The sequence below is a fragment of the Zosterops lateralis genome, assembly GCF_965231275.1.
Source record: "Zosterops lateralis genome assembly, chromosome: 23".
Taxonomy (NCBI): Eukaryota; Metazoa; Chordata; class Aves; order Passeriformes; family Zosteropidae; genus Zosterops; species Zosterops lateralis.
The window spans coordinates 1,282,142-1,306,844 of record NC_139783.1 but is presented as its reverse complement, the minus strand read 5'-3'; the positions used below and the strand labels follow the sequence as shown (position 1 = coordinate 1,306,844).

The window sequence follows — 24,703 nt, the reverse complement described above, 5'->3', positions numbered from 1 at the left end:
GCGTTACATCGCGGGGCGGGCCGGGCCGGGTGAGGGGGAGAGGAGGCGGCCATTTTGATCGTGAGGGGCGGCCATGGAGCCGCGGCGGCGGCGGGGGCAAGAAATGCGGGAAGAGCCGGGAAACCGCGGCTTAGACACACGAGGGAACAAGGCAGAGCGGCTGCAAGAGGCGCTGGACACGGAAACAGCTCGGAGAGGGGACGAAGCGGGCGCTGAGGGGCGATGTAAGGAAGGGGGAAAAGAGGGTCGAGGTGTGAGGGGTGGAAAAGGGAATGGACCCCCCCAGTTCTGAGGGAATGGACCCCCCAGATCCCCCCTGTCCCCCCATTCCTGAGGGTCCTGACCCCCCATTCCCCCTCAGGGTCTCCCCTCTCCCCATCTCTGATTTTTTTGGTGATCCCACCCCCAAATTCCCCCCATTTCCCTGCCTCAATCCCCCCTTTTTTTCCATTTTTTTTCCAGATGGGCTCAACAACCACAGCCACGAGCCCCAGAGTGGCTACCAGGACCCCCAGGGGGGCCACCAGGGCTACCAGGACCCCCAGAGTGGCTACCAGGAGCCCCAGGGTGGCTACCAGCCCTATGAGAGAAGAGCCTTGGATCAGGAGCCCCCAGGTGAGGCTTTTTGGGGGTCTGGGGGTGTATTTGGGGGTCTCTGAGGGGTGTGAGGGTGTATTTGAGGGGTCTGGGGTGTATTTGAGGGTCCCTGGGGGTGTATTTGGGGGTCTGGGGGTGTTTTTAGGGGTCACTGAGGGGTCTCTGGGGTGTATTTGAGGGTCTGGGGGTGTTTTTAGGGGTCTCTGGGTGTGTTTTGGGGGGGGTCTCGGTGTATTTTGGGGGTCTCGGGGTGTATTTGGGGGCTCTCTGGGGGGGTTTCTGGGTGTATTTGGGGGTCTGGGGGTGTACTTGGGGGTCTCTGGGGGGTCTCTGGGTGTATTTGGGGGTCAGTGAGGGGTCTCTGAGTGTATTTGAGGGTCTGGGGGTGTATTTGGGGGTCTGGGGATGTATTTGGGGGTCTTTGAGGGGTCTGGGGGTGTATTTGGGGGGTCTGGGGGTGTATTTGGGGGTCACTGAGGGGTCTCTGGGTGTATTTAAGGGATCAGGGGGTGTATTTGGGGGTCTCTGGGGGGTTTTGGGTGTATTTGGGGGGTTCTGGGGTGTATTTGGGGGTCTCTGGGGGTCTCAGGGTGTATTTGAGGGGTCTCAGGGTGTGTTTTGGGGGTCTCAGTCTCTATTTGGGGCTCTCTGGGGGTCTGTGGCTGTGTTTTGGAGGGTCTCAGGGTGTATTTGGGGGTCACTGAGGGGTCTCTGAGTGTAATTGAGGGTCTGGGGGTGTATTTGGGGGTCTGGGGGTGTATTTTTGGGGGTCACTGGGGGTGTATTTGGGGGTCACTGGGGGTGTATTTGGGGGTCACTGGGGGGGTCTCTGGACATGTTTTGGGGCTTTCTGGGTGTATTTGGGGGTCTGGGGGTGTATTTGAGGGTCACTGAGGGGTCTCGGGGTGTATTTGGGGGGTCTCCAGGGGGGTCTCTGAGGGTGTTTGAGTGGTCTGGGGATGTGTTTGGGGGTCTAGGGGTGTTTTTAGGGGTCACTGAGGGGTCTGAGGGTGTATTTGAGGGTCTCTGGGGGTGTATTTGGGGGTCTGGGCGTGTTTTTAGGGGTCTCTGAGGGGTCTGGGGGTGTGTTTGAGGGGTCTGGGGGTGTATTTGGGGGTCTGGGGGTGTTTTTAGGGGTCTCTGAGGGGTCTGGGGGTGTATTTGGGGGTCTGGGGGTGTATTTGGGGGTCACCGAGGGGTCTGGGGGTGTATTTGGGGGTCTGGGGGTGTATTTGGGGGTCTCTGGGGGGTCTCTGGGTGTATTTGGGGGGGTCTGGGGGACACTTTGGGTTTCTGTGAGTGTTTCTGGAGGGTCTGGGAGGCATTTTGGGGGTCACTGAGGGGGTCTCCGGGTGTATTTGGGGGTCTCAGGGTGTGTTTGGGGTGGTCTCAGGGTGTGTTTTGGGGGTCTCCGGGTGTATTTGGGGGTCTCAGGGTGTGTTTTGGGGGTCTCCGGGTGTATTTGGGGGTCTCAGGGTGTGTTTTGGGGGTCTCAGGGTGTATTTGGGGGTCTCAGGGTGTGTTTTGGGGGTCTCAGGCTGTATTTGGGGGGTCTCAGGGTGTATTTGGGGGTCTCCGGGTGTATTTGGGGGTCTCAGGGTGTATTTGGGGGTCTCCGGGTGTATTTGGGGGTCTCTGGGTGTATTTGAGGGTCTCAGGGTATATTTGGGGGTCTCAGGGTGTATTTGGGGGTCTCAGGGTGTGTTTTGGGGGTCTCCGGGTGTATTTGGGGGGTCTCCGGGTGTATTTGGGGGTCTCTGGGTGTATTTGGGGGTCTCAGGGTGTATTTGGGGGTCTCTGGGTGTATTTGGGGGTCTCAGGGTGTATTTGGGGGTCTCAGGGTATATTTGGGGTCTCACTGCCATGTCTCCCCCTCCCCACAGAGCTGACCCCGAACCCGCCCCCGGCCGAGCTCCGCCCTGGCCCCGCCCCCTCATTGGCCCCGCCCCCTCATTGGCCCCCTCATTGGCCCCCTAATTATAATTACAGCGCCCCTAATTACAACACCCCCCCTCCTAATTACAACACCCCCCCTCCTCCTCCTAATTACAACATCCCTCCCCCTAATTACAACGCTCCACCCCCTAATTACAACTCTTCTCTTAATTACAACACTCCTCCCCCTACTAATTACAACACCCCTCCTCCTAATTATAACGCTCCTCCCCCTAATTACTCCACCCCTAATTACAACACCCCTCCTCCTAATTACAACGCTCCTCCCACTAATTACTCCACCCCTAATTATAACACCCCTCCTCCTAATTACAGCACTCCTCCCACTAATTACTCCACCCCTAATTATGCTCCTCCCCCTAATTACACCGCCCCGCCTCCTCCTAATTACTCCACCCCTCCTCCTTCTAATTATAACACCCCCCCGCCTAATTATGCCACTCCTCCCACTAATTACAACGCCCCGCCCCCTAATTATACTGCCCCGCCCCCTAATTGCCCGGCCCCGCCCCCCCCGAGCCGGAAGCGCCCCCTGGAGGAGCGGGGGAGGGGCTGCAACGAGCACCGGCCGGAAAAGAGGTGAGGGGACCCCCCCTGAAGCCCCCAGACTCAATTTGGGGCTGGGACCCCCCTGATTTGGGGTTGGGACCCCCCAGTTTGGGGCTGTCCCCAGCCCTGTCCCCAAGCTGTCCCTGTGTCCCTGTCCCCAAACTGTCCCCAAGCTCTCCCTGTCCCCAAGATGTCTCCAAGCTGTCCCCATGGCTGTTCCCATGTCCCCAGCTGTGTCCCTGTCCCCAGCACTGTCCCCATGTCCCCATGGCTGTCCCCAGCCCTGTCCCCAAGCTGTCCTTGTCCCCAACCCTGTCCCCAAGTCCCCAAGCTGTCCCTGTCCCCATATCCCCAGTGCTGTCCCCATGTCCCCAGCGCTGTCCCCATGTCCCCGTCCCCATGTCCCCAGCCCTGTCCCCGTGTCCCCATGGCTGTCCCCATGTCCCCAACCTGTCCCTGTCCCCATGTCCCCATGGCTGTCCCCATGTCCCCAAGCTGTCCCCAGCTCTATCTGTGTCCCCATGTCCCCAAGCTGTCCCCAGCCCTGTCCCCATGGCTTTCCCCATGTCCCCAAGCTGTCCTGGTGTCCCTGTCCCCAAGCTATCCCCAGCCCTGTCCCCGTGTCCCCACGGCTGTCCCCCTGTCCCCAAGCTGTCCCCAAGCTGTTCCCAAGCTGTCCCCAAGCTCTTCCTGTCCCCAAGCTGTCCCCATGGCTGTCCCCATGTCCCTAAGCTGTCCATGTCCCCAAGCTGTCCCCAGCTCTATCTGTGTCCCCATGTCCCCAAGCTGTCCTCAGCCCTGTCCCCAGCACTGTCCCCATGTCCCCAAGCTGTCCCCATGGCTGTCCCCATGGCTTTCTCCATGTCCCCAAGCTGTCCTGGTGTCCCTGTCCCCACCCTGTCCCCAAGCTGTCCCCAGCCCTGTCCCTGTGTCCCCATGGCTGTCCCCAAGCTGTCCCCAAGCTGTCCCCAAGCTCTTCCTGTCCCCAAGGCTGTCCCCAAGCTGTCCCTGTCCCCAGCCCTGTCCCTGTCCCCAGCCCTGTCCCCAGTGCTGTCCCCATGTCCCCAGCACTGTCCCTGTCCCCAGCGCTGTCCTCATGGCTGTCCCCAAGCTGTCCCCATGTCCCCAAGCTGTCCCTCCCTCAGGGCGCGCTCCCCGGAGCCTCCGGCCGAAGAGGACGAGGACGACTTCGACGACTCCCTGGTGGCCGTGGACACCTGTGAGTGACACACCCCCCCTCTGAGGCCACCAAAGGCCACCTCGGGGTGTCACCAGAGTGCCACCAACCCTCCTGTCACCTCCTGTCACCCCCCAGACAACTGTGACCTGCACTTCAAGGTGTCCCGGGACAGGTACAGCGGGTACCCGCTGACCATCGAGGGCTTCGCCTACCTGTGGTCAGGGGCCAGGGCCACCTACGGCGTCAGGCAGGGACGGGTCTGCTTCGAGATGAAGGTGACACTGGGGACAGTGGGGACACTGGGGACAGTGGGGACATTGGGGTCAATGGGGACATTGGGGACAATGGGGACATTGGGGGCAATGGGGACATTGGGGTCAATGGGGACATTGGGGGCATTGGGGTCAATGGGGACATTGGGGTCAATGGGGACACTGGGGCCAGGGCCACCTACGGCGTGAGACAGGGACGGGTCTGCTTCGAGATGAAGGTGACACTGGGGACATTGGGGACATTGAGGACACTGGGGACATTGGGGTCAATGGGGACAGTGGGGGCATTGAGGTCAATGGGGACATTGGGGACATTGGGGTCAATGGGGCCAGGGCCACCTACGGCGTCAGGCAGGGACGGGTCTGCTTCGAAAAGAAGGTGACACTGGGGACACTGGGGACAGTGGGGACAATGGGGGGATTGGGGACATTGCGGGCAATGGGGACATTGGGGGGATTGGGGTCAATGGGGACAGTGGGGACGTTGGAGTCAGTGGGGACATTGGGGTCAATGGGGTCAATGGGGACATTGGAGGGATTGGGGACATTTGGAGACATTGGGGACATTGGGGCCAGGGCCACCTACGGCATCAGGCAGGGACGGGTCTGCTTCGAGATGAAGGTGACACTGGGGACATTATTGGGGACATTGGTGGCAATGGGGGGATTGGGGTCAGTGGGGACATTGGGGACATTGGGGGGATTGGGGACATTGGGGACATTGGGGGCAATGGGGACATTGGGGACGTGGGGGATATTGGGGACACTGACAGGGACATGGGGACAGGGACATGGGGACAGGGACATGGGGACAGGGACAGGGACATGGGGACATGGGATGGAGTCAGGGCCAGGTCCTGGTGGCAATGCCAGCTCCCTGTGGCATTGTCACTCTAATGTCCCCAATGTCCCCCAACATCCCCAATGTCCCCATTGACCCCAATGTCCCCAATGCCCCCATTAACCCCATTGACCCCAATGTCCCCAATCCCCCCAATGTCCCCACTGTCCCCATTAACCCCATTGACCCCACTGTCCCCAATGTCCCCACTGTCCCCACTGATGTCCCCATTGTCCCCACTGTCCCCAGGTAGTGGAGGAGATCCCTGTGCAGCACCTCCCGCCCTCAGAGCCCGACCCACACGTGGTGAGAGTGGGCTGGTCCCTGGACTCGTGCAGCACCCAGCTGGGTATGGCCCCTGGTGTCCCCAAATGTCCCCTTTAATGTCCCCAAATGTCCCCAAATGTCACCAGTGTCCCCATTGACCCCAATGCCCCCAATGTCCTCAATGTTCCCATTGACCCCAAATGTCACCTTTAATGTCCCCATTAATGTCCTCAAATGTCCCCAAATGTCCCCTTTAAAGTCCCCAAATGTCCCCCATTGACCCCCCAGTGTCCCCATTAATGTCCCTTTTAATGTCGCCTTTAATGTCCCCTTTAATGTCCCCTTTAATGTCCCCAAATGTCCCCAGTGTCCCCAATTTTGGGCTCCCTGAGGGGAATTCTGGGGGATTTTGTGCTCCCTGAAGTGAATTTTTCAGGAACTCTCCCTCTCCCCGTGTCCAATTCCCTGTTTTGTTTTCCCAAATTTCCCCATTTTTTTCCCAATTTCCCCATTTTTGTTCCCCATTTTTTCCCATTTTTTCCCCAATTTTTTCCCTATTTTTCCCCATTTTTTCCCCATTTTTCCCCATTTTTTCTCCATTTTTTCCCCATTTTCTCCCCAATTTTTCACCACATCTCCCCCAATTTTTTCCCATTTTTTCCCCAATTTTTCCCAATTTTCTCCCCAATTTTTCACCACATTTTCCCCAATTTTTCCCCAATTTCCCCATTTTTCCCCATTTTTTCCCCAAATTTCCCCATTTTTTCCCCAATTTTTCACCACATTTTTACCAATTTTTCCCCAATTTTTCCCCATTTTCCCCCATTTTTTCCCCATTTTCCCCCATTTTTTCCCCATTTTTCCCCATTTTCTCCCCAATTTTTCACCACATTTTCCCCAATTTTTCCCCGATTTTTCCCCAATTTTTTCCCCATTTTTTCCCCATTTTCTCCCCATTTTCTCCCCATTTTCTCCCCATTTTCTCCCCATTTTTTCCCCATTTTTTCCCCATTTTTTCCCCATTTTTCCCCATTTTTTCCCCATTTTTTCCCCATTTTTTCCCCAATTTTTCCCCATTTTCTCCTCCATTTCCCCCCATTTTTTCATCCCCAATTTCTCCCCATTTTTTCCCCAATTTCCCCATTTTTTCCCCAATTTCTGATATTTTCCCCCATTTTTCCCCCCAGGTGAGGAGCCGTTCTCCTTCGGCTACGGCGGCACCGGCCGGAAATCCACGGACGGGAAATTCCAGATCTACGGGGAAACCTTCGGGGAGAGCGACGTCATCGCCTGCCTGGCGGTCAGTGACACCTGGGGACACCTGGGGACACCTGTGAAACACCTGGGGACACACCTGGGGACACACCTGGGGACACACCTGGGGGTCAGTGACACCCGGGGACACACCCGGGGACACACCTGTGAAACACCTGGGGACACACCTGGGGACACACCTGGGGACACCTGGGGACACCTGTGAAACACCTGGGGACACACCTGGGGACACCTGGGGGTCAGTGACACACCTGGGGACACCTGGGGACACACCGGAGACACACCTGGGGACACCTGGGGACACACCTGGGGACACACCTGGGACACACCTGGGGACACCTGGGGACACACCTGGGGACACACCTGGGGACACACCTGGGGGTCAGTGACACACCTGGGGACACCTGGGGACACACCTGGGACACACCTGGGGACACCTGGGGACACACCTGGGACACACCTGGGGGTCAGTGACACACCTGGGGACACCTGGGGACACACCTGGGGGTCAGTGACACACCTGGGGACACCTGGGGACACACCTGGGGGTCAGTGACACCCGGGGACACACCTGGGGGTCAGTGACACACCTGGGGACACACCTGGGGACACACCTGGGGGTCAGTGACACACCTGGGGACACACCTGGGGACACACCTGGGGACACCTGGGGACACACCTGGGGACACACCTGGGACACACCTGGGGGTCAGTGACACACCTGGGGACACCTGGGGACACCTGGGACACCTGGGGACACCTGGGGACACACCTGGGGGTCAGTGACACCCGGGGACACACCTGGGGGTCAGTGACACACCTGGGGACACACCTGGGGACACACCTGGGGACACCTGGGGACACACCTGGGGACACACCTGGGGGTCAGTGACACACCTGGGGGGTCATGGACACACCTGGGGACACCTGAGAGGGGTCATGGGCACACCTGGGGGTCAGTGACACACCTGGGGGGTCATGGACACACCTGGGGACACCTGAGAGGGGTCATGAACATACCTGGGGGGGTCATGGACACACCTGGGGAGGTCATGGACACACCTGGGGGGTCATGGACACACCTGGGGACACCTGAGAGGGGTCATGGACACACCTGGGGGGGTCATGGACACACCTGAGGGGTCATAGACACACCTGGGGACACCTGAGAGGGGTCATGGACACACCTGGGGGATCATGGACACACCTGGGGGTCAGTGACACACCTGGGGACACCTGAGAGGGGTCATGGACACACCTGAGGGATCATGGACACACCTGGGGACACCTGAGAGGGGTCATGGACACACCTGGGGGGTCATGGACACACCTGGGGACACCTGAGAGGGGTCATGGACACACCTGGGGGGTCATGGACACACCTGGGGGGTCATGGACACACCTGGGGACACCTGAGAGGGGTCATGGACACACCTGGGGGATCATGGACACACCTGGGGGCACCTGAGAGGGGTCATGGACACACCTGGGGGATCATGGACACACCTGGGGGCACCTGAGAGGGGTCATGGACACACCTGGGGGTCATGGACACACCTGGGGACACCTGAGAGGGGTCATGGACACACCTGAGAGGGGTCATGGACACACTTAGGGGGTCATGGACACACTTAGGGGGTCATGGACACACTTAGGGGGTCAGTGACACACCTGGGGACACCTGGGGACACACCTGGGACATTTTTCACCATTTTTTTCACAAATTTTTAACTGTTTTTTACCATTTTTTAAGCATTTATTCACCATTTTCCCCATTTTTCCCACTTTGCCTGTTCTCTTGCATCCCCCCAGGACTTTGAGGCAGGCGAGGACGTTGAGCTGTCCTTCCTGAAGAACGGTCAGTGGCAGGGCGTGGCCTTCCGCGTGGCCAAAGCCGCTCTGGCCGGCCGGGCGCTCTTCCCGCACGTGCTGGTCAAGAACTGCGCCGTGGAGTTCAACTTCGGGCAGCGGCCGCAGCCCCTCCGGCCACTGCCCCCGGACTTCACCCTCATCCAGCACCTCCCGCTCGGACACAGGGACAGGGGGACACTGGGGCCACGCAGCAAGGCCGACTGTGAGGTGGGGACGTGGGGACACCCTGGGGACATTGGGGACATTGGGGTCAATGGGGACATTGGGGTCAATGGGGACATTGGAGCCAATGGGGACATTGGGGTTAATGAGGACATTGCGGACATTGAGGTCAATGGTGACATTGAGGACATTGAGGTCAATGGTGACATTGAGGACATTGAGGTCAATGGGGACAGTGCGGACATTGGGGTCATTGGGGACATTGGGGTCAATGGGGACATTGGGGTCATTGGGGACAGTGGGGACATTGGAGTCAATGAGGACACTGGGGACACTGAGGGGACATTGAGGTCAGTGGGGTCATTGGGGTCACTGAGGGGACACTGGGGTCACTGGGGACATTGGGGACATTGGAGTCAATGGGGACATTGAGGTCATTGGGGTCAATGGGGACATTGAGGTCAATGGAGTCAATGGGGACAGTGGGGATATTGAGGTCAATGGGGTCAATGGGGGACTTTGGGGTCAATGGGGTCAATGAGGTCATTGAGGTCAATGGGGTCAATGGGGACCTTGGGGTCATTGGGGACATTGAGGTCATTGGGGACATTGGGGTCAATGGGGACACAGGAGTCAATGGGGACATTGGGGTCAATGGGGTTAATGAGGGCATTGAGGTCATTGAGGTCAATGGGGACATTGGGGACATTGGGGACATTGAGGTCAATGGGGACATTGAGGTCAGTGGGGACATTGGGAGATATTGGGGTCAATAGGGACATTGGGGACATTGGAATCAATGGGGAGATAAATGGGGACATTGAGGTCACTGGGGACATTGGGGACACTGAGGGGACATTGGGGGCAATGAGGACATTGAGGACATTGGGGACATTGAGGTCACTGAGAGGACACTGGGGACACTGAGGGGACATTGGGGTCACTGAGGGGACATTGAGGTCACTGAGAACATTGAAGTCAAGGGGGACATTGCAGTCATTGTGGTCAATGGGGACCTTGGGGTCAATGGGGATATTGGGGTCAATGGGGACATTGAAGACATTGTGGTCAATGGGGACATTGGGGACATTGAGGTCAATGGGGACCTTGGGGTCAATGGGGACATTGAGGTCAATGGGGACATTGGGGACATTGGGGGATATCGGGGTCAATGGGGACATTGAGGACAGTGGGGACATTGAGGACAGTGGGGACATTGAGGACATTGGGGACATTGGGGTCAATGGGGATATTGGGGACAGTGGGGACATTGGGGACATTGAGGTCAATGGGGTCAATGGGGACATTGGGGTCAGTGGGGACATTGAGGTCAATGGGGTCATTGGGGTCAATGGGGACATTGGGGACACTTTGGGGATATTTAGGTTAATGGAGACATTGAGGACATTGGGGACATAGGGGACATTGTGGTCAATGGGGTCAATGGGGACATTGGGGACATTGAGGTCAGTGGAGACTTTGGGGTCAATGAGGACATTGGGGTCAATGGGGACATTGGGGACATTGAGGTCTATGGGGACAGTGAGGACATTAATGGGGACATTGGGGACATTAATGGGGACATTGAAGACACTTTGGGGACATGGAGACACCCTGAGGACAAGGACATGAGGCTGGGGAAACACCCTGGGGACACCTTGGGGACATCATGGGACACCTTGGGGACATCATGGGGACATGGCCACGGGTGTGTCCCAGCCCTGAGGTGACACTGGGCTGTCCCCATGTCCCCACACCCTGCTGGGGTGGCACTGAGGGGACACGGTGACGCTGGGGTGGGTGACAGTGACACTGGGGTGACACTGGGGTGGGTGACAGTGACACTGAGGGGACACAGTGACACTGGGGTGGCTCTGGGGGACACTGAGGGGACACAGTGACACTGAAGTGACACTGAGGGGGGACAGTGACACCCTGTTGTCCCCATGCTGATGATGGTGGGGCTGCCGGGGTGACACTGAGGGGACACAGTGACACTGGGGTGGGTGACAGTGACACAGGGGTGTCCCTGGTGGTGTCCCAGCCCCAGGTGACACTGAGGTGACACTGCTGTCCCCGTGTCCCCACAGATGCTGATGATGGTGGGGCTGCCATGGTGACCCTGGGGTGGGTGACAGTGACACTGGGGTGGGTGACAGTGACACTGGGGTGGCCCTAGCAGTGTCCCACCCCCAGGTGACACTGAGGTGACCCCAGGTGACCCCAGGTGACACTGCGGTCCCCGTGTCCCCACAGATGCTGATGATGGTGGGGCTGCCATGGTGACCCTGGGGTGGGTGACAGTGACACTGGGGTGGGTGACAGTGACACTGGGGTGGCCCTGGCCGTGTCCCAGCCCCAGGTGACCCCAGGTGACACTGCTGTCCCCGTGTCCCCACAGATGCTGATGATGGTGGGGCTGCCATGGTGACCCTGGGGTGGGTGATAGTGACACTGGGGTGGGTGACAGTGACACTGGGGTGGCCCTGGCCGTGTCCCACCCCCAGGTGACCCCAAATGACCCCAGGTGACACTGCTGTCCCCATGTCCCCACAGATGCTGATGATGGTGGGGCTGCCGGGGTGACACTGGGGTGGGTGACAGTGACACTGGGGTGGCCCTAGCAGTGTCCCACCCCCAGGTGACACTCAGGTGACCCCAGGTGACCCCAGGTGACCCCAGGTGACACTGCTGTCCCCGTGTCCCCACAGATGCTGATGATGGTGGGGCTGCCGGGGTGACACTGGGGTGGGTGACAGTGACACTGGGGTGGGTGACAGTGACACTGGGGTGGCCCTGGCCGTGTCCCACCCCCAGGTGACCCCAAATGACCCCAGGTGACACTGCTGTCCCCATGTCCCCACAGATGGTGATGATGGTGGGGCTGCCGGGGTGACACTGAGGTGACACTGCTGTCCCCATGTCCCCACAGATGCTGATGATGGTGGGGCTGCCATGGTGACCCTGGGGTGGGTGACAGTGACACTGGGGTGGGTGACAGTGACACTGGGGTGGCCCTGGCCGTGTCCCACCCCCAGGTGACCCCAGGTGACACTGCTGTCCCCGTGTCCCCACAGATGCTGATGATGGTGGGGCTGCCGGGGTGACCCTGGGGTGGGTGACAGTGACACTGGGGTGGGTGACAGTGACACTGGGGTGGCCCTGGCCGTGTCCCAGCCCCAGGTGACACTGAGGTGACCCCAGGTGACACTGCTGTCCCCGTGTCCCCACAGATGCTGATGATGGTGGGGCTCCCGGCGGCGGGGAAAACGACGTGGGCGGTGAAACACGCGGCCGAAAACCCCGACAAGAAATACAATATCCTGGGGACCAACGCCATCATGGACAAAATGAGGGTGAGGGGACAGTGGGGACATCGGGGACATTGGGGACAGTGGGGACATTGGGGACATGGGGACATTGGGGACACTGGGGACACTGGAGACATTGGGGACAGTGGGGACAGTGGGGACAGTGGGGACATTGGGGACATTGGGGACAGTGGGGACATTGGGGACATGGGGACATTGGGGACATTGGGGACACTGGAGACATTGGGGACATTGGGGACATTGGGGACAGTGGGGACATTGGGGTCAATGGGATCAATGGGGACATTAGGGACAGCCTGGGGACATTGGGGACACCTTGGGGACATCCTGGGAACATTGGGGGTCATTAGGGACACTGGGTACACTGGGGGGACACAGGGCTGGCTCTGGGGGGGGACACAGGTGTGTCCCCAGGTGTGTCCCCAGGTGTCCCCAGGTGTGTCCCCAGGTGTGTCCCAGGTGTGTCCCCAGGTGTGTCCCAGGTGTGTCCCCAGGTGTGTCCCAGGTGTATCCCAGGTGTGTCACTGACCCCCAGGTGTGTCACAGGTGTGTCCCCAGGTGTGTTACCTGTCCCCAGGTGATGGGTTTGAGGAGACAAAGGAACTCTGCAGGTCACTGGGACATCCTGGGGGTGACACAGGTGACACTGGGGTGGCTCTAGGGGTGACACAGGTGTCCCCAGGTGTGTCACAGGTGTCCCCAGGTGTGTTACCTGTCCCAGGTGATGGGTTTGAGGAGACAGAGGAACTCTGCAGGTCACTGGGACATCCTGGGGGTGATACAGGTGACACAGAGGTGACTCTGGGGGTGACACAGGTGTGACACAGGTGTCCCCAGGTGTCCCCAGGTGTGTGACAGGTGTGTCACCTGTCCCCAGGTGATGGGACTCAGGAGACAGAGGAATTACGCCGGCAGGTGGGACGTGCTGATCCACCAGGCCACGCAGTGCCTGAACCGCCTGATCCAGATCGCGGCCAGGAAACGGCGCAACTACATCCTGGACCAGGTGACATTGATGGGGACAGTGGGGACATCCCTGGGGACAGTGGGGACAGTGGGGTCATTGGGGTCAGTGGGGACATCCCTGGGGACATTGGGGACACTGGGGTCAGTGGGGACATTGGGGACATCCCTGGGGACGTTGGGGACATTAATGGGGTCATTTGGGTCAATGGAGTCAATTGGGGACATTGGGGACATTCCTGGGGACATTGGGGTCACTGGGGACAGTGGGGTCATTGGGGACATTCCTGGGGACATTGGGGTCACTGGGGACATTGGGGACACTGGGGACATTGGGGACATTGGGGACATTGGGGACACTGGGGACATTGGGGACACTGGGGTCAGTGGCGACAGTGGGGACATTGGGGACATTGGGATCAGTGTCACCTCCCTGGGGTCACTGGGGTCATTGTCCCCATCCTGGACCAGGTGACAGTGGGGACATTGAGGACATTGAGGATGTTGTCACCATCCCCAGGGTCACTGTCAGCTCCCTGAGCTCCTGTCCCCATCCTGGACCAGGTGACATTTAGGACATTGTCACCTCCCTGACACCTCCCTGTCAGCTCCCCGGGGTCATTGTCACCATCCCTGGGGTCACTGTCACCACCTGACACCTCCCCAGGGTCACTGTCACTTCCCTGAGCTCCTGTCCCCATCCTGGACCAGGTGACATTGGGGACATTGGGGTCAGTGGGGACATTCCTGGACATTGTCACCTCCCTGTCACCTCCCCTGGGTCACTGTCCCCATCCTGGACCAGGTGACACTGGGGACATTGGGGACACTGTCACCTCCCTGGGGACATTGTCACCTCCCCTGGGGTCACTGTCCCCATCCTGGACCAGGTGACATTGGGGACATTGGGGACATTGTCACCTCCCCGGGTGTCCCCAAGGTCAAACAGGACAAAAGACACCCAACCCCCCCCTCAAAATCCCATTTTTCCCTTTATTTCCCCATCTTTTCCCTATTTTTTCCAATTTTCCCCATTTCGCCCCATTTTTTCCCCAAATTTTCCCCCTTTTTCCCCCTTTTTTCCCCATTTTCCCCCTAATTTTCCCCTTTTCCCCCAGTTTTTCCCCCTTTTCCCCCAGTTTTTCCCATTTTTCCCCCATATTTCCCATTCTCATCCCATTTTTCCCCATTTTCCCCCAATTTTTCCCTTTTTTCCCATTTTTTCCCCCATTTTCCCATTTTTCTCTTTTTTCCCCCTTTTTTCTATTTTTTCCTCTTTTTTCCCCATTTTTCACCATTTTCCCCATTTTTCCCCTTTTTTCCTCTTTTTCTCCTTTTTTCCCCATTTTTCCCATTCTCATCCCTTTTTTCCCCATTTTCCACCTTTTTCCCCAAATTTTCCCGATTTTTTCCCAAATTTCCCCCATTTCCCCCTTTTTTCCCCCATTTTTCCCATTTTCCCCATTTTAACCCATTTTCCCCCCCATTTTTTTCCCATTTTTCCCCATTTATCCCCATTTTTCCCCCCAATTTTCCCCCATTTTTTTCCCAAATTTCCCATTTTTTTTCCTGTTTTTTCCCAATTTTTTCCTATTTCTCCATTTTTCCTCCCCAGACCAACATTTCCAGCTCAGCCCAGAGGAGAAAAATCCCAAATCTTTCATTTCCACCCAAAGAGACTCAAAAAATCCCCAAAAATCGCTAAAAAAATCCTCAAAAAAATCCATAAAAAATCCATTTTTTCCCCAATTTTTCCCATTTTTTCACCGTTTTAACCCAAATTTTCCCCATTTTTGTCCCCAGATGACAAAGATCCCAAATCCTCCTTTTCCAGCTCAACACACTCAAAAAATCCCCAAAAAATCACCAAAAATTCACAAAAAAAATTCATAAAAAATCCATTTTTTCACCAATTTTTTCCATTTTTTCACCGTTTCAACCCAAATTTTCTCTATTTTTATATTTTTCCTCCCCAGACCAACATTTACAGCTCAGCCCAGAGGAGAAAAATCCCAAAACTTCCATTTCCACCCAAACTGACTCAAAAAATCGCAAAAAAATCCATTAAAAATTAGTAAAAAATCCATTTTTTCACCGATTTTTTCCATTTTTTCACCGTTTTAACCCAAATTTTCTCTATTTTTATATTTTTCCTCCCCAGACCAACATTTACAGCTCAGCCCAGAGGAGGAAGAAACAAAATCTTTCCTTTTCCAACTCAACACACTCAAAAATAGCGATAAAATCGCTAAAAAATCACAAAAAAATTCTTAAAAAATTCGTAAAAAATCCATTTTTTCACCGATTTTTTCCATTTTTTCACCGTTTTAACCCAAATTTTCTCCTTTTTCCCCAGACCAATGTCTATGGCTAAGCCCAGAGGAGGAAGAAACAAAATCTTTAATTTCAACCCAAATTGACTCAAAAAATCGCAAAAAAATCCATTAAAAATTCGTAAAAAATCCATTTTTTCACCGATTTTTTTCATTTTTTCACCGTTTCAACCCAAATTTTCTCTATTTTTATATTTTTCCCCCCAGACCAACGTGTACGGCTCGGCGCAGAGGAGGAAGATGCGTCCCTTTGCGGGGTTCCAGCGCCGGGCCATCGTGGTGTGTCCCACCGACCGCGAGCTCCGGCTCAGGACCGAGAAAAGAACCGACGAGGAGGGGAAGGACGTGCCCGACCACGCCGTGCTCGAGATGAAAGGTGGGGAAAATGGGGGTTTGGGGGGGAAAATGAGGATTTGGGGAAAAAAATGGGGGGTTTGGGAAAAAATAGCAAAAAAAACGGGGAGAAAATGCGAAAAAATGGTGAAAAAATGTGATTTTTTTGGTGATTTTTTAGTGAATTTTGGTGATTTTTTGAGATTTTTCAGTAATTTTTTCAGTGGTTTTTTGGTGATTTTTCTCTGATTTTTTGGTGACTTTCTAGGTCAAAAATGGGGAAAAAATTGGGTTTTGGGGTGAAAAAATGGCAAAAAAATGGGGAAAAATGAGGAAAAAATGGGAAAAAAAATGGGGCAAAAATGGGATTTTGCAGTGATTTTTCCCGTCCAAAAAATGGGGAAAAAATGGGGGGAAAAGGAGCAAAAATGGGGAAAAACGGGGAAAAAATGTGATTTTTTGGTGATTTTTCTGTGATTTTTTTTTTGATTTTTTTTTGATTTTTCACTGTTTTTCACCGATTTTTCACTGATTTTTTGGTGATTTTTTGACGATTTTTCAGCAGTTTTTTGGTGTATTTTTTGCCGATTTCTTGGTGATTTTTTCAGTGATTTTTTGGTGATTTTTCTGGGCCAAAAACAGCGAAAAAATTGGGGCTTTGGGGGGGGGAAAAATGGGGAGAAAATGGGGAAAAATGTGAAAAAACGAGGCAAAAATGTGCTCAAAAATTGGAAAAAAAAATTTTGAAAAAAATCCTAAAAATCCAAAAAAAATCCCCAATAAATAAATAAATAAAAACAGGAAAAAATCAGAAAAAAAAATCCTAAACCTCTGCAAAAAATCAGAAAAAGTCCTCCAAAAATTAAAAAAAAAAAATCATAAAAAATCCCAAAAAATTCCAAAAAAAATCTCAAAAAAAATCCCAAAAAAATCAGAAAAAAATCAGGAAAAAATCCCCCAAAAATTAGGAAAAAATCAAAAAAAATCCAAAAAAAATCCCAAAAAATCCTCAAAAAAAATTCCCCAAAAAAATTCCAAAAAATCTTCAAAAAATTCGGAAAAAAATCCCCAAAAATTCCAAAAAAAAAATCAGAAGAAATCAGTAAAAAATCCCAAAAAAATTCCAAAAAAAATCTCAACAAATCACGAAAAAACCAGGAAAAAATCCTAAAAAATTCCAAAATATTTTTAAAAAATCTCAAAAAATCCCAAAAAAAATCAGAAAAAAATCAGAAAAAATCCCCAAAAAATCAGGAAAAATCCCTAAAAATTTCCAAAAAAATTTCAAGAAAAATCCCAAAAAATCCCAAAAAATTCCGAAAAAAATCTCAAAAAAAAAAAATCGCAAAAAATCCCAAAAAATCGCAAAAAAAATCTCAAAAAATCCCAAAAAATTCCAAAAAAAAATCAGAAAAAAAATCAGAAAAAATCCCCAAAAAATCAGGAAAAAAATCCCCAAAAATCCTAAAAAAAATCAGAAAAAAAAATTCCAAAAAAATTCCAAAAAATTCCAAAAAAATCCCTAAAAAATTCCAAAAAAATCCCAAAAAATTCCAAAAAAAAAATCCCAAAAAAATTCTCAAAAAAAATCAGAAAAATCCCTAAAAAATTTCAAAAAATCTCCAAAAAATTCGGAAAAAATCCCAAGAAATTCCAAAAAAAAATCAGAAAAAATACAAAAAAAATTCCTAAAAAAATCAGAAAAAATCCCAAAAAATCGCAAAAAATCCTCAAAAAAATTCCAAAAAAATTTCAAAAAAATTCCAAAAAAAAAATCCCAAAAATATTCTCAAAAACTTCCAAAAAAATCAGGAAAAAATCCTAAAAAACCCCAAAAAAATCCCATTTTTTATTCTCCCTCCAGCCAACTTCACCCTCCCCGAAGCCGGCGATTTCCTGGACTCCGTTCACTTCGTCGAACTCCAACAGGACAAAAAATTCCAAAAAAATCCCTAAAAAATTCCAAAAAAATCAGAAAAAAACCCCCAAAAAAATCCTAAAAAAAAATCAGAAAAAATTCTCCAAAAAATCCCCCCAAAAAAAAAAAAAAAAATCAGAAAAAAATCAGAAAAAAATCCCCAAAAATCAGGAAAAAAATCCAAAAAAAATCCAAAAAAAAAAATTCCCAAAAAATCCTCAAAAAATTCCCCCCAAAATTCCAAAAAATCTCCAAAAAATTCGGAAAAAAATCCCCAGAAATTCCAAAAAAATCAGAAAAAATCAGGAAAAAAATCCCAAAAAATCCCCCCAAAAATCAGAAAAAAAATCAGGAAAAAATCCCCAAAAATCTGGAAAAAATCCCCCAAAATCCAGAAAAAAATCCCAAAAAATCCCCCCAAAATTTCAGAAAAAAATCCCAAAAAACTAAAAAAAATCAGAAAAAATCAGGAAAAAAATCCCCAAAAAATCCCCAAAAAAATCAGAAAAAAATCAGGAAAAAATCCCCAAAAAATCCCAAAAAAATCCCAAAAAAATCCCAAAAAATCCCCAAAAATCCCAAAAAAATCCCAAAAAATAGGGAAAAAAATCCCCAAAAATCCCTAAAAAATCCCAAAAAATCGGGAAAAAAATCCCCAAAAATCCCTAAAAAAATCCTCAAATAAATAATAAAAAAATCCCATTTATTTTTCCTTCCAGCCAACTTCACCCTCCCCGAAGCCGGCGATTTCCTGGACTCCGTTCACTTTGTCGAACTCCAACGGGACGAGGCGGCCGAACTCGTCCGGCAATACAACCACGAGGGCCGGGCGGCCGGAGCCGCACTGACCACGCCCAGAGTGACCACGCCCAGAGTGACCACACCCAGAGTGACCACGCCCAGAGTGACCACTGGGCCGGACACTCGGCCGGACGCGCGGCCGGACACGACCGGACGTTGTCCATCTCAGTCCGGTCAAAGTTCCGGAACGTTCCACGGGCGGCGGCGTGGTCAGCGTGGGGGATATAATGGGATTGGTAATTAATTAATTAATTGATGGGGGGGTTAATGGGGGTTAATGGGGTGGATTTGGGGTTGGTGTAGGGTTCCTATAGGGTTGTTATAGGATTCAGTTGTGGGATTGTCATAGGGTTCCCATAGGATTCAATTGTGGGGTTGCCATAGGATTGCCATAGGGTCGTTATAGGATTGCCATAGGATTCCTATAGGATTCAGTTGTGGGATTCCCATAGGGTTGCCATAGGGTTGCCATAGGGTTCCCATAGGATTCAACTGTGGGGTTGCCATAGGGTTGCCATAGGATTCCTATAGGATTCAGTTGTGGGATTCCCATAGGGTTCCCATAGGATTCAATTGTGGGGTTGCCATAGGATTCCTATAGGATTCAGTTGTGGGATTGCCATAGGGTTCCCATAGGATTCAGTTGTGGGATTGCCATAGGGTTCCCATAGGATTCAGTTGTGGGGTTGCCATAGGGTTCCCATAGGATTCAATTGTGGAATTGCCATAGGGTTGCCATAGGGTCGTTATAGGATTGCCATAGGATTCCTATAGGATTCAATTGTGGGATTCCCATAGGATTGCCATAGGATTCATTTATGGGGTTGCCATAGGGTTGTTATAGTGTTGCCATAGGGTTGCCATAGGATTCAATTGTGGGATTGCCATAGGATTGCCATAGGATTCCCATAAGACTCAGTTGTGGGATTGCCATAGGATTGCCATAGGGTTGTTATAGGGTTGTTATAGGGTTGCCATAGGATTGCCATGGGATTCATTTATGGGGTTGCCATAGGGTTGCCATAGGACTCAGTTATGGGATTCCCATGGAGTTCCCATAGGGTTGCCATAGGGTTGCCATAGGACTCAGCTGTGGGATTGCCATAGGATTCCCATAGGATTGCCACAGGATTCCTATAGGACTCAGTTGTGGGATTCCCATAGGGTTGCCATAGGATTCAGTTGTGGAGTTCCCATAGGATTGCCATAGGATTCCCATAGGGCTGCCATAGGATTCCTATAGGGTTGCCATAGGGTTGCCATAGGGATTGTCATGGGACTCAGTTGTGGGATTCCCTTAGGATTGCCATAGGATTCATTTATGGGATTCCCATAGGGTTGTTATAGGGTTGCCATAGGATTCCTATAGGATTTAGTTGTGGGATTGCCATAGGATTGCCATGGGTTTCATTTATGGGATTCCCATAGGGTTGTCATGGGATTGCCATGGGATTGCCATAGGATTCATTTATGGGGTTCCCATAGGGTTGCCATAGGGTTGTTATAGGGTTGCCATAGGACTCAGTTGTGGGATTGCCATAGGATTCCCATAGGATTGCCATAGGGTTGAATTGTGGGATTCCCATAGGAATCCCATAAGATTTCAATTGTGGGATTGTCATAGGATTCCCATAGGATTGATTTATGGGGTTGTTATAGGATTCCCATAGGGTTGCCATAGGATTGCCATAAGACTCATTTGTGGGATTGCCATAGGGTTGCCATAGGGTTGTTATAGGATTGCCATAGGATTCAATTGTGGGGTTCCCATAGGATTGCCATAGGATTCAATTGTGAGATCCCCATAGGATTGCCATAGGATTCCCATAGGGTTGCCATAGGATTCCCATAGGGTTGCCTTAGGGTTGTTATAGGGTTGTCATAGGGTTGCCATAGGATTGCCATAGGATTCAATTGTGGGATTCCTATAGGGTTTTCTTAGGATTGCCATAGATTTGCCATAGGGTTGTTATAGGGTTGTTATAGGGTTGCTATAGGGTTGCCATAGGGTTGCCATAGGACTCAGTTGTGGGATCCCCATAGAGTTGCCATAGGATTGGGATTCATTTATGGGATTGCCATAGGATTGCCATGGGACTCAGTTGTGGGATTGCCATAGAGTTGCCATAGGGTTGTTATAGGGTTGCCATAGGGTTGCCATAGGGTTGCCATAGGACTCAGTTGTGGGATTGCCATAGGGTTGGTGTAGGGTTGCCATAGAGTTGCCATAGGATTGCTATAGGGTTCCTATAGGGTTGTCATAGGATTCCCATAGGATTCAGTTATGGAGTCCCCATAGGGTTGCTGTAGGATTCCCATAGGATTCAATTGTGGGATTGTCATAGGATTGCCACAGGATTCATTTAGGGGGTTGGCATAGGGTTGTTATAGGGTTGTTATAGGGTTGCCATAGGATTCAGCTGTGGGATTGCCATAGGATTGCCATAGGGTTGCCATAGGATTCAATTGTGGGATTGCCATAGGATTGCCATAGGGATTGCCATGGGATTCTATTGTGGGATCCCCACAGGGTTGCCATAGGGTTGTTATAGGATTGCCATAGGACTCAATTGTGGGATTGCCATAGGGTTGTCATAGGATGCCCATAGAATTGCCATGGGATTCATTTATGGGATTGCCATAGGACTCAATTGTGGGACTGCCATAGGATTGAATTGTAGGATTCCTATAGGATTGCCACAGGGCTCAGTTGTGGGATTCCCATAGGGTTGCCATAGGATTCAATTGTGGAGTTCCCATAGGATTGCCATAGGATTCATTTATGGGATTCCCATAGAGTTGCCATAGGATTCCCATAGGACTCAATTGTTGGATTGCCATAGGGTTGCCATAGGGTTGTCATAGGTTCCTATAGGATTTAGTTGTGGGATTCCCATAGGGTTGCCATAGGGTTGCCATAGGATTGAATTGTGGGATTCTCATAGGTTTTTCTTAGGATTGCCATAGGGTTGCCATAGGGTTGTTATAGGATTGCCATAGGGTTGCCATGGGATTGCCATAGGATTAATTTATGGGGTGACAATGAGTGGGCGTGGCCACAGGGGAGGTGACACTCCTGTCCCCCCCCCCGTGTGACCCTGAGGTGACCCCTCTGTCCCCTCCCCCCACAGGTTATTCCCGGGGGGGTTTCCCCTCCCCTCCCCCACGCTGGGCCGCCCCTCCCCCACCCGGTGCTGACCCCGCCCCTGCCACGCCCAGCTACGGACACGGAGCTCAGGTGAGACCCCAAAATTACCCCAAAATCAGCCCAAAATTAACCCAAAATCACCTAAAAATCAGCCCAAAATTAACCCAAAATTAACCTAAAATAGCCCCAAAATCAGCCCCAAAATAGCCAAAAATCAGCCCCAAAATCAGCCCAAAATTAACCTAAAATAGTCCCAAAATCAGCCCCAAATCAGCCCAAAATCGGCCCCAAATCAGCCCAAAATAGCCCAAAATCAGCCCCAAAATAGACCCAAAAAAGGCCCAAAATCAGCCCAAAAATCAGCCCCAAATCTGCCCCAAAATTGCGCCAAAATCAGCCCAAAATCAGTCCAAAATCAGCCCAAAATTAACCCAAAATCACCCAAACCAGCCCCAAAACCACCCCAAAATCAGCCCCAAAATCGCCCCAAAATGAGCCCGAAATCTGCCCCAAAATCAGCCCTAAAATAGCCAAAAATCAGCCCCAAATTCAGCCCCAAAATTAACCCAAAATCGGCCAAAAATCAGCCCAAAATATCCCAAAATCAGCCCAAAATTAACCCGAAATAGACCCAAAATAGACCCAAAATCTGCCCCAAAATAGCCCGAAATCAACCCAAAATCAGCCCAAAATCGCTCCAAAATGAGCCCGAAATCAGCCCCAAAATCAGCCCAAAATTAACCCCAAAATTAGTCCCAAAATCGGCCCCAAAATGAGCCCGAAATCAGCCCCAAAATTATCCCAAAATAGCCCCAAAATCAGCCCCAAAATCGCCCCAAAATGAGCCCGAAATCAGCCCAAAATCACCCCAAATCTGCCCCAAAATCAGCCCAAAATTAACCCAAAATCAGCCAAAAATTAACCCAAAATAGCCACAAAATTAGTCCAAAATCAGGCCCCAAAATGAGCCAAAAATTAACCCAAAATAGCCCAAAATCAGCCCCAAAACCACCCCAAAATAGACCAAAAATCAGCCAAAAAATCAGCAAAAAATCAGCCCCAAATCAGCCCCAAAATTGACACAAAACTGACCAAAATTCAGCTCAAAATGAGCCAAAAATTCAGACAAAAATCAACCAAAAATCAGCCCCAAATCAGCCCAAAATTAACCCAAAATCAGCCCAAAATCAGCCCCAAATGGCCCCAAAATCCCCCCAAATTCATCCAAGACCCCCCTAAAACCCCTCAGGGTTTGAGGGTGATTTTTGGGAGTTCTGGGGGGGGTTGGGGTGGATTTGGGGGAATTTTGGGGAATTTTGGGGGAATTTGGGGAAATTTAGGTGGATTTTGGGGCAATTTTAGGGGGATTTTGGGGGAATTTTGGGGGGATTTGGGGCATTTTTTGGGGGTCTGGATGGTTTTTGGGGTGACTTTGAGGCAATTTTGGGGACTTTTTGGGCTGATTTGGGGGAATTTTGGGGGATTTGGGGGATTTTTGGGGGGTCTGGGAGGGTTTTGAGGAAAAAAAAAAAGAGATTTTGGGGTAAAAAAATGGAATTTGGGGAGGAAAATGGGAATTTTTTTTGGTAAAAAATTGGGGAATTTTGTGGGTAAAATTGGGAATTTGGGTGTAAAAGATTGGGGAATTATGGGGTAAAAAATTGTGATTTTTGGGGTAAATATTTGGGAATTTTGCGGGTAAAAAAAATGGGAATTTTGGGGGTAAAAATTGGGAATTTTGCGGGTAAAAAATTGGGAATTTTGGGGGTAAAAATTGGGAATTTTGGGATAAAAAATTGGGAATTTTGCAGGTAAAAAATTGGGAATTTTGGGATAAAAAATTGGTGATTTTGCGGTAAAAAATTGGGAATTTTGGGGTAAAAAATTGGGGATTTTGGACTAAAAAATGGGATTTTGGGATAAAAAATGTGAATTTTTTGGCTGAATTTGGGGGGTTTTGGCAATAAAAAAAGGGATTTTTTTGGGGCTCAGTTTGGATATTTTTTGTGCTAAAATTTGTATATTTTTCTCTGTTTTTCCCCCCTGCAGTTCCAGTGGCAGCAGCAGCAGTTTCACCCCCCAGGACCCCCTTGGACCAATTTTGGCTCCTCCCAATGACCCAAAAACCCCAAAAAACCCCAAAAAAATCCCAAAAAAATATCCAAAAAAATCCCAAAAAAATTCCAAAAAAATACCCAAAAAATCCCCCCAAAAATCCAAAAAAAAATACCCCAAAAAATCCCCCAAAATTTTCAAAAAAATCCCCCAAAAAATCCCCAAAAAAATCCCAAAAAATCCCCAAAAAAATCCCCCAAAAATCCCCCAAAAATCCACAAAAAATCCCCAAAAAATCTCCAAAAAAATCCAAAAAAATTCCCAAAAAAATCCCAAAAAATCCCCCCAAAATCCCAAAATTTTCCCAAAAAAAAGGAATAAAAAGAGAAAAAATAAAGATTATTTTTCACTTGAACCTGACTCTTGGTTTGGTTTGATTTTTTCTCCTTCCTGAATTTCCTCAGAATTTCTGGGGTTGATTTGGAATTTTTTTCTCATTTTGTTTGGATTATTTTTGTCAATTTTTTGAATTTTTCTGAATTTTCCCAATTTGTCCCCTTTTTTTCCAATTTTTTCCCCTTTTTTTTTTATTTTTTCCCCATTTTTTTTGATTTTTTTCTGATTTTTTCTGATTTTTTCCCCATTTTTTATCCTCATTTTTCCCCATTTTTCCCCCCATTTTCCCCCAATTTTTTCCCATTTTTTATCCCCATTTTTTCTATTTTTTCCCCATTTTTAGTCCCCATTTACCCCCCATTTTTTATCGCTTTTTTTTTCTCATTTTCCCCCCTTTTTTTTTTTAATTTTTTTCTCCATTTTTCGGATTTTTCCCCATTTTTTCCTTTTTTT

At 50.7% G+C, this 24,703-nt stretch overlaps 1 protein-coding gene across 1 annotated transcript; it reads left to right on the top strand.

Annotated features, from left to right (window-relative positions):
- The first annotated feature begins 29 nt into the window (after positions 1 to 29).
- HNRNPUL1 (heterogeneous nuclear ribonucleoprotein U like 1) lies at positions 30 to 24,697 on the top strand. Its single transcript, XM_083877175.1, has 14 exons — positions 30 to 224; positions 463 to 615; positions 2,481 to 3,132; positions 4,248 to 4,321; positions 4,418 to 4,557; positions 5,645 to 5,744; positions 6,850 to 6,962; positions 8,750 to 9,016; positions 12,205 to 12,327; positions 13,181 to 13,309; positions 15,807 to 15,975; positions 18,570 to 18,887; positions 21,783 to 21,889; positions 23,849 to 24,697. The coding sequence occupies exons 1-14, from the start codon at positions 74 to 76 to the stop codon at positions 23,915 to 23,917; spliced, it is 2,565 nt and encodes an 854-aa protein (XP_083733301.1). The 5' UTR covers positions 30 to 73; the 3' UTR covers positions 23,918 to 24,697.
- Positions 24,698 to 24,703: the final 6 nt, after the last annotated feature.

What these genes read in the sequence shown, in the direction of transcription:
- HNRNPUL1 (XM_083877175.1), top strand. Translation starts at nt 74, where the DNA reads ATGGAGCCGCGGCGGCGGCGGGGGCAAGAAATGCGGGAAGAGCCGGGA. An exon ending in GCAGCAAGGCCGACTGTGAG is followed by an intron (nt 9,017 to 12,204) that starts GTGGGGACGTGG and finishes GTGTCCCCACAG; the next exon opens with ATGCTGATGATGGTGGGGCT. An exon ending in CGCCGTGCTCGAGATGAAAG is followed by an intron (nt 15,976 to 18,569) that starts GTGGGGAAAATG and finishes TTTTCCTTCCAG; the next exon opens with CCAACTTCACCCTCCCCGAA.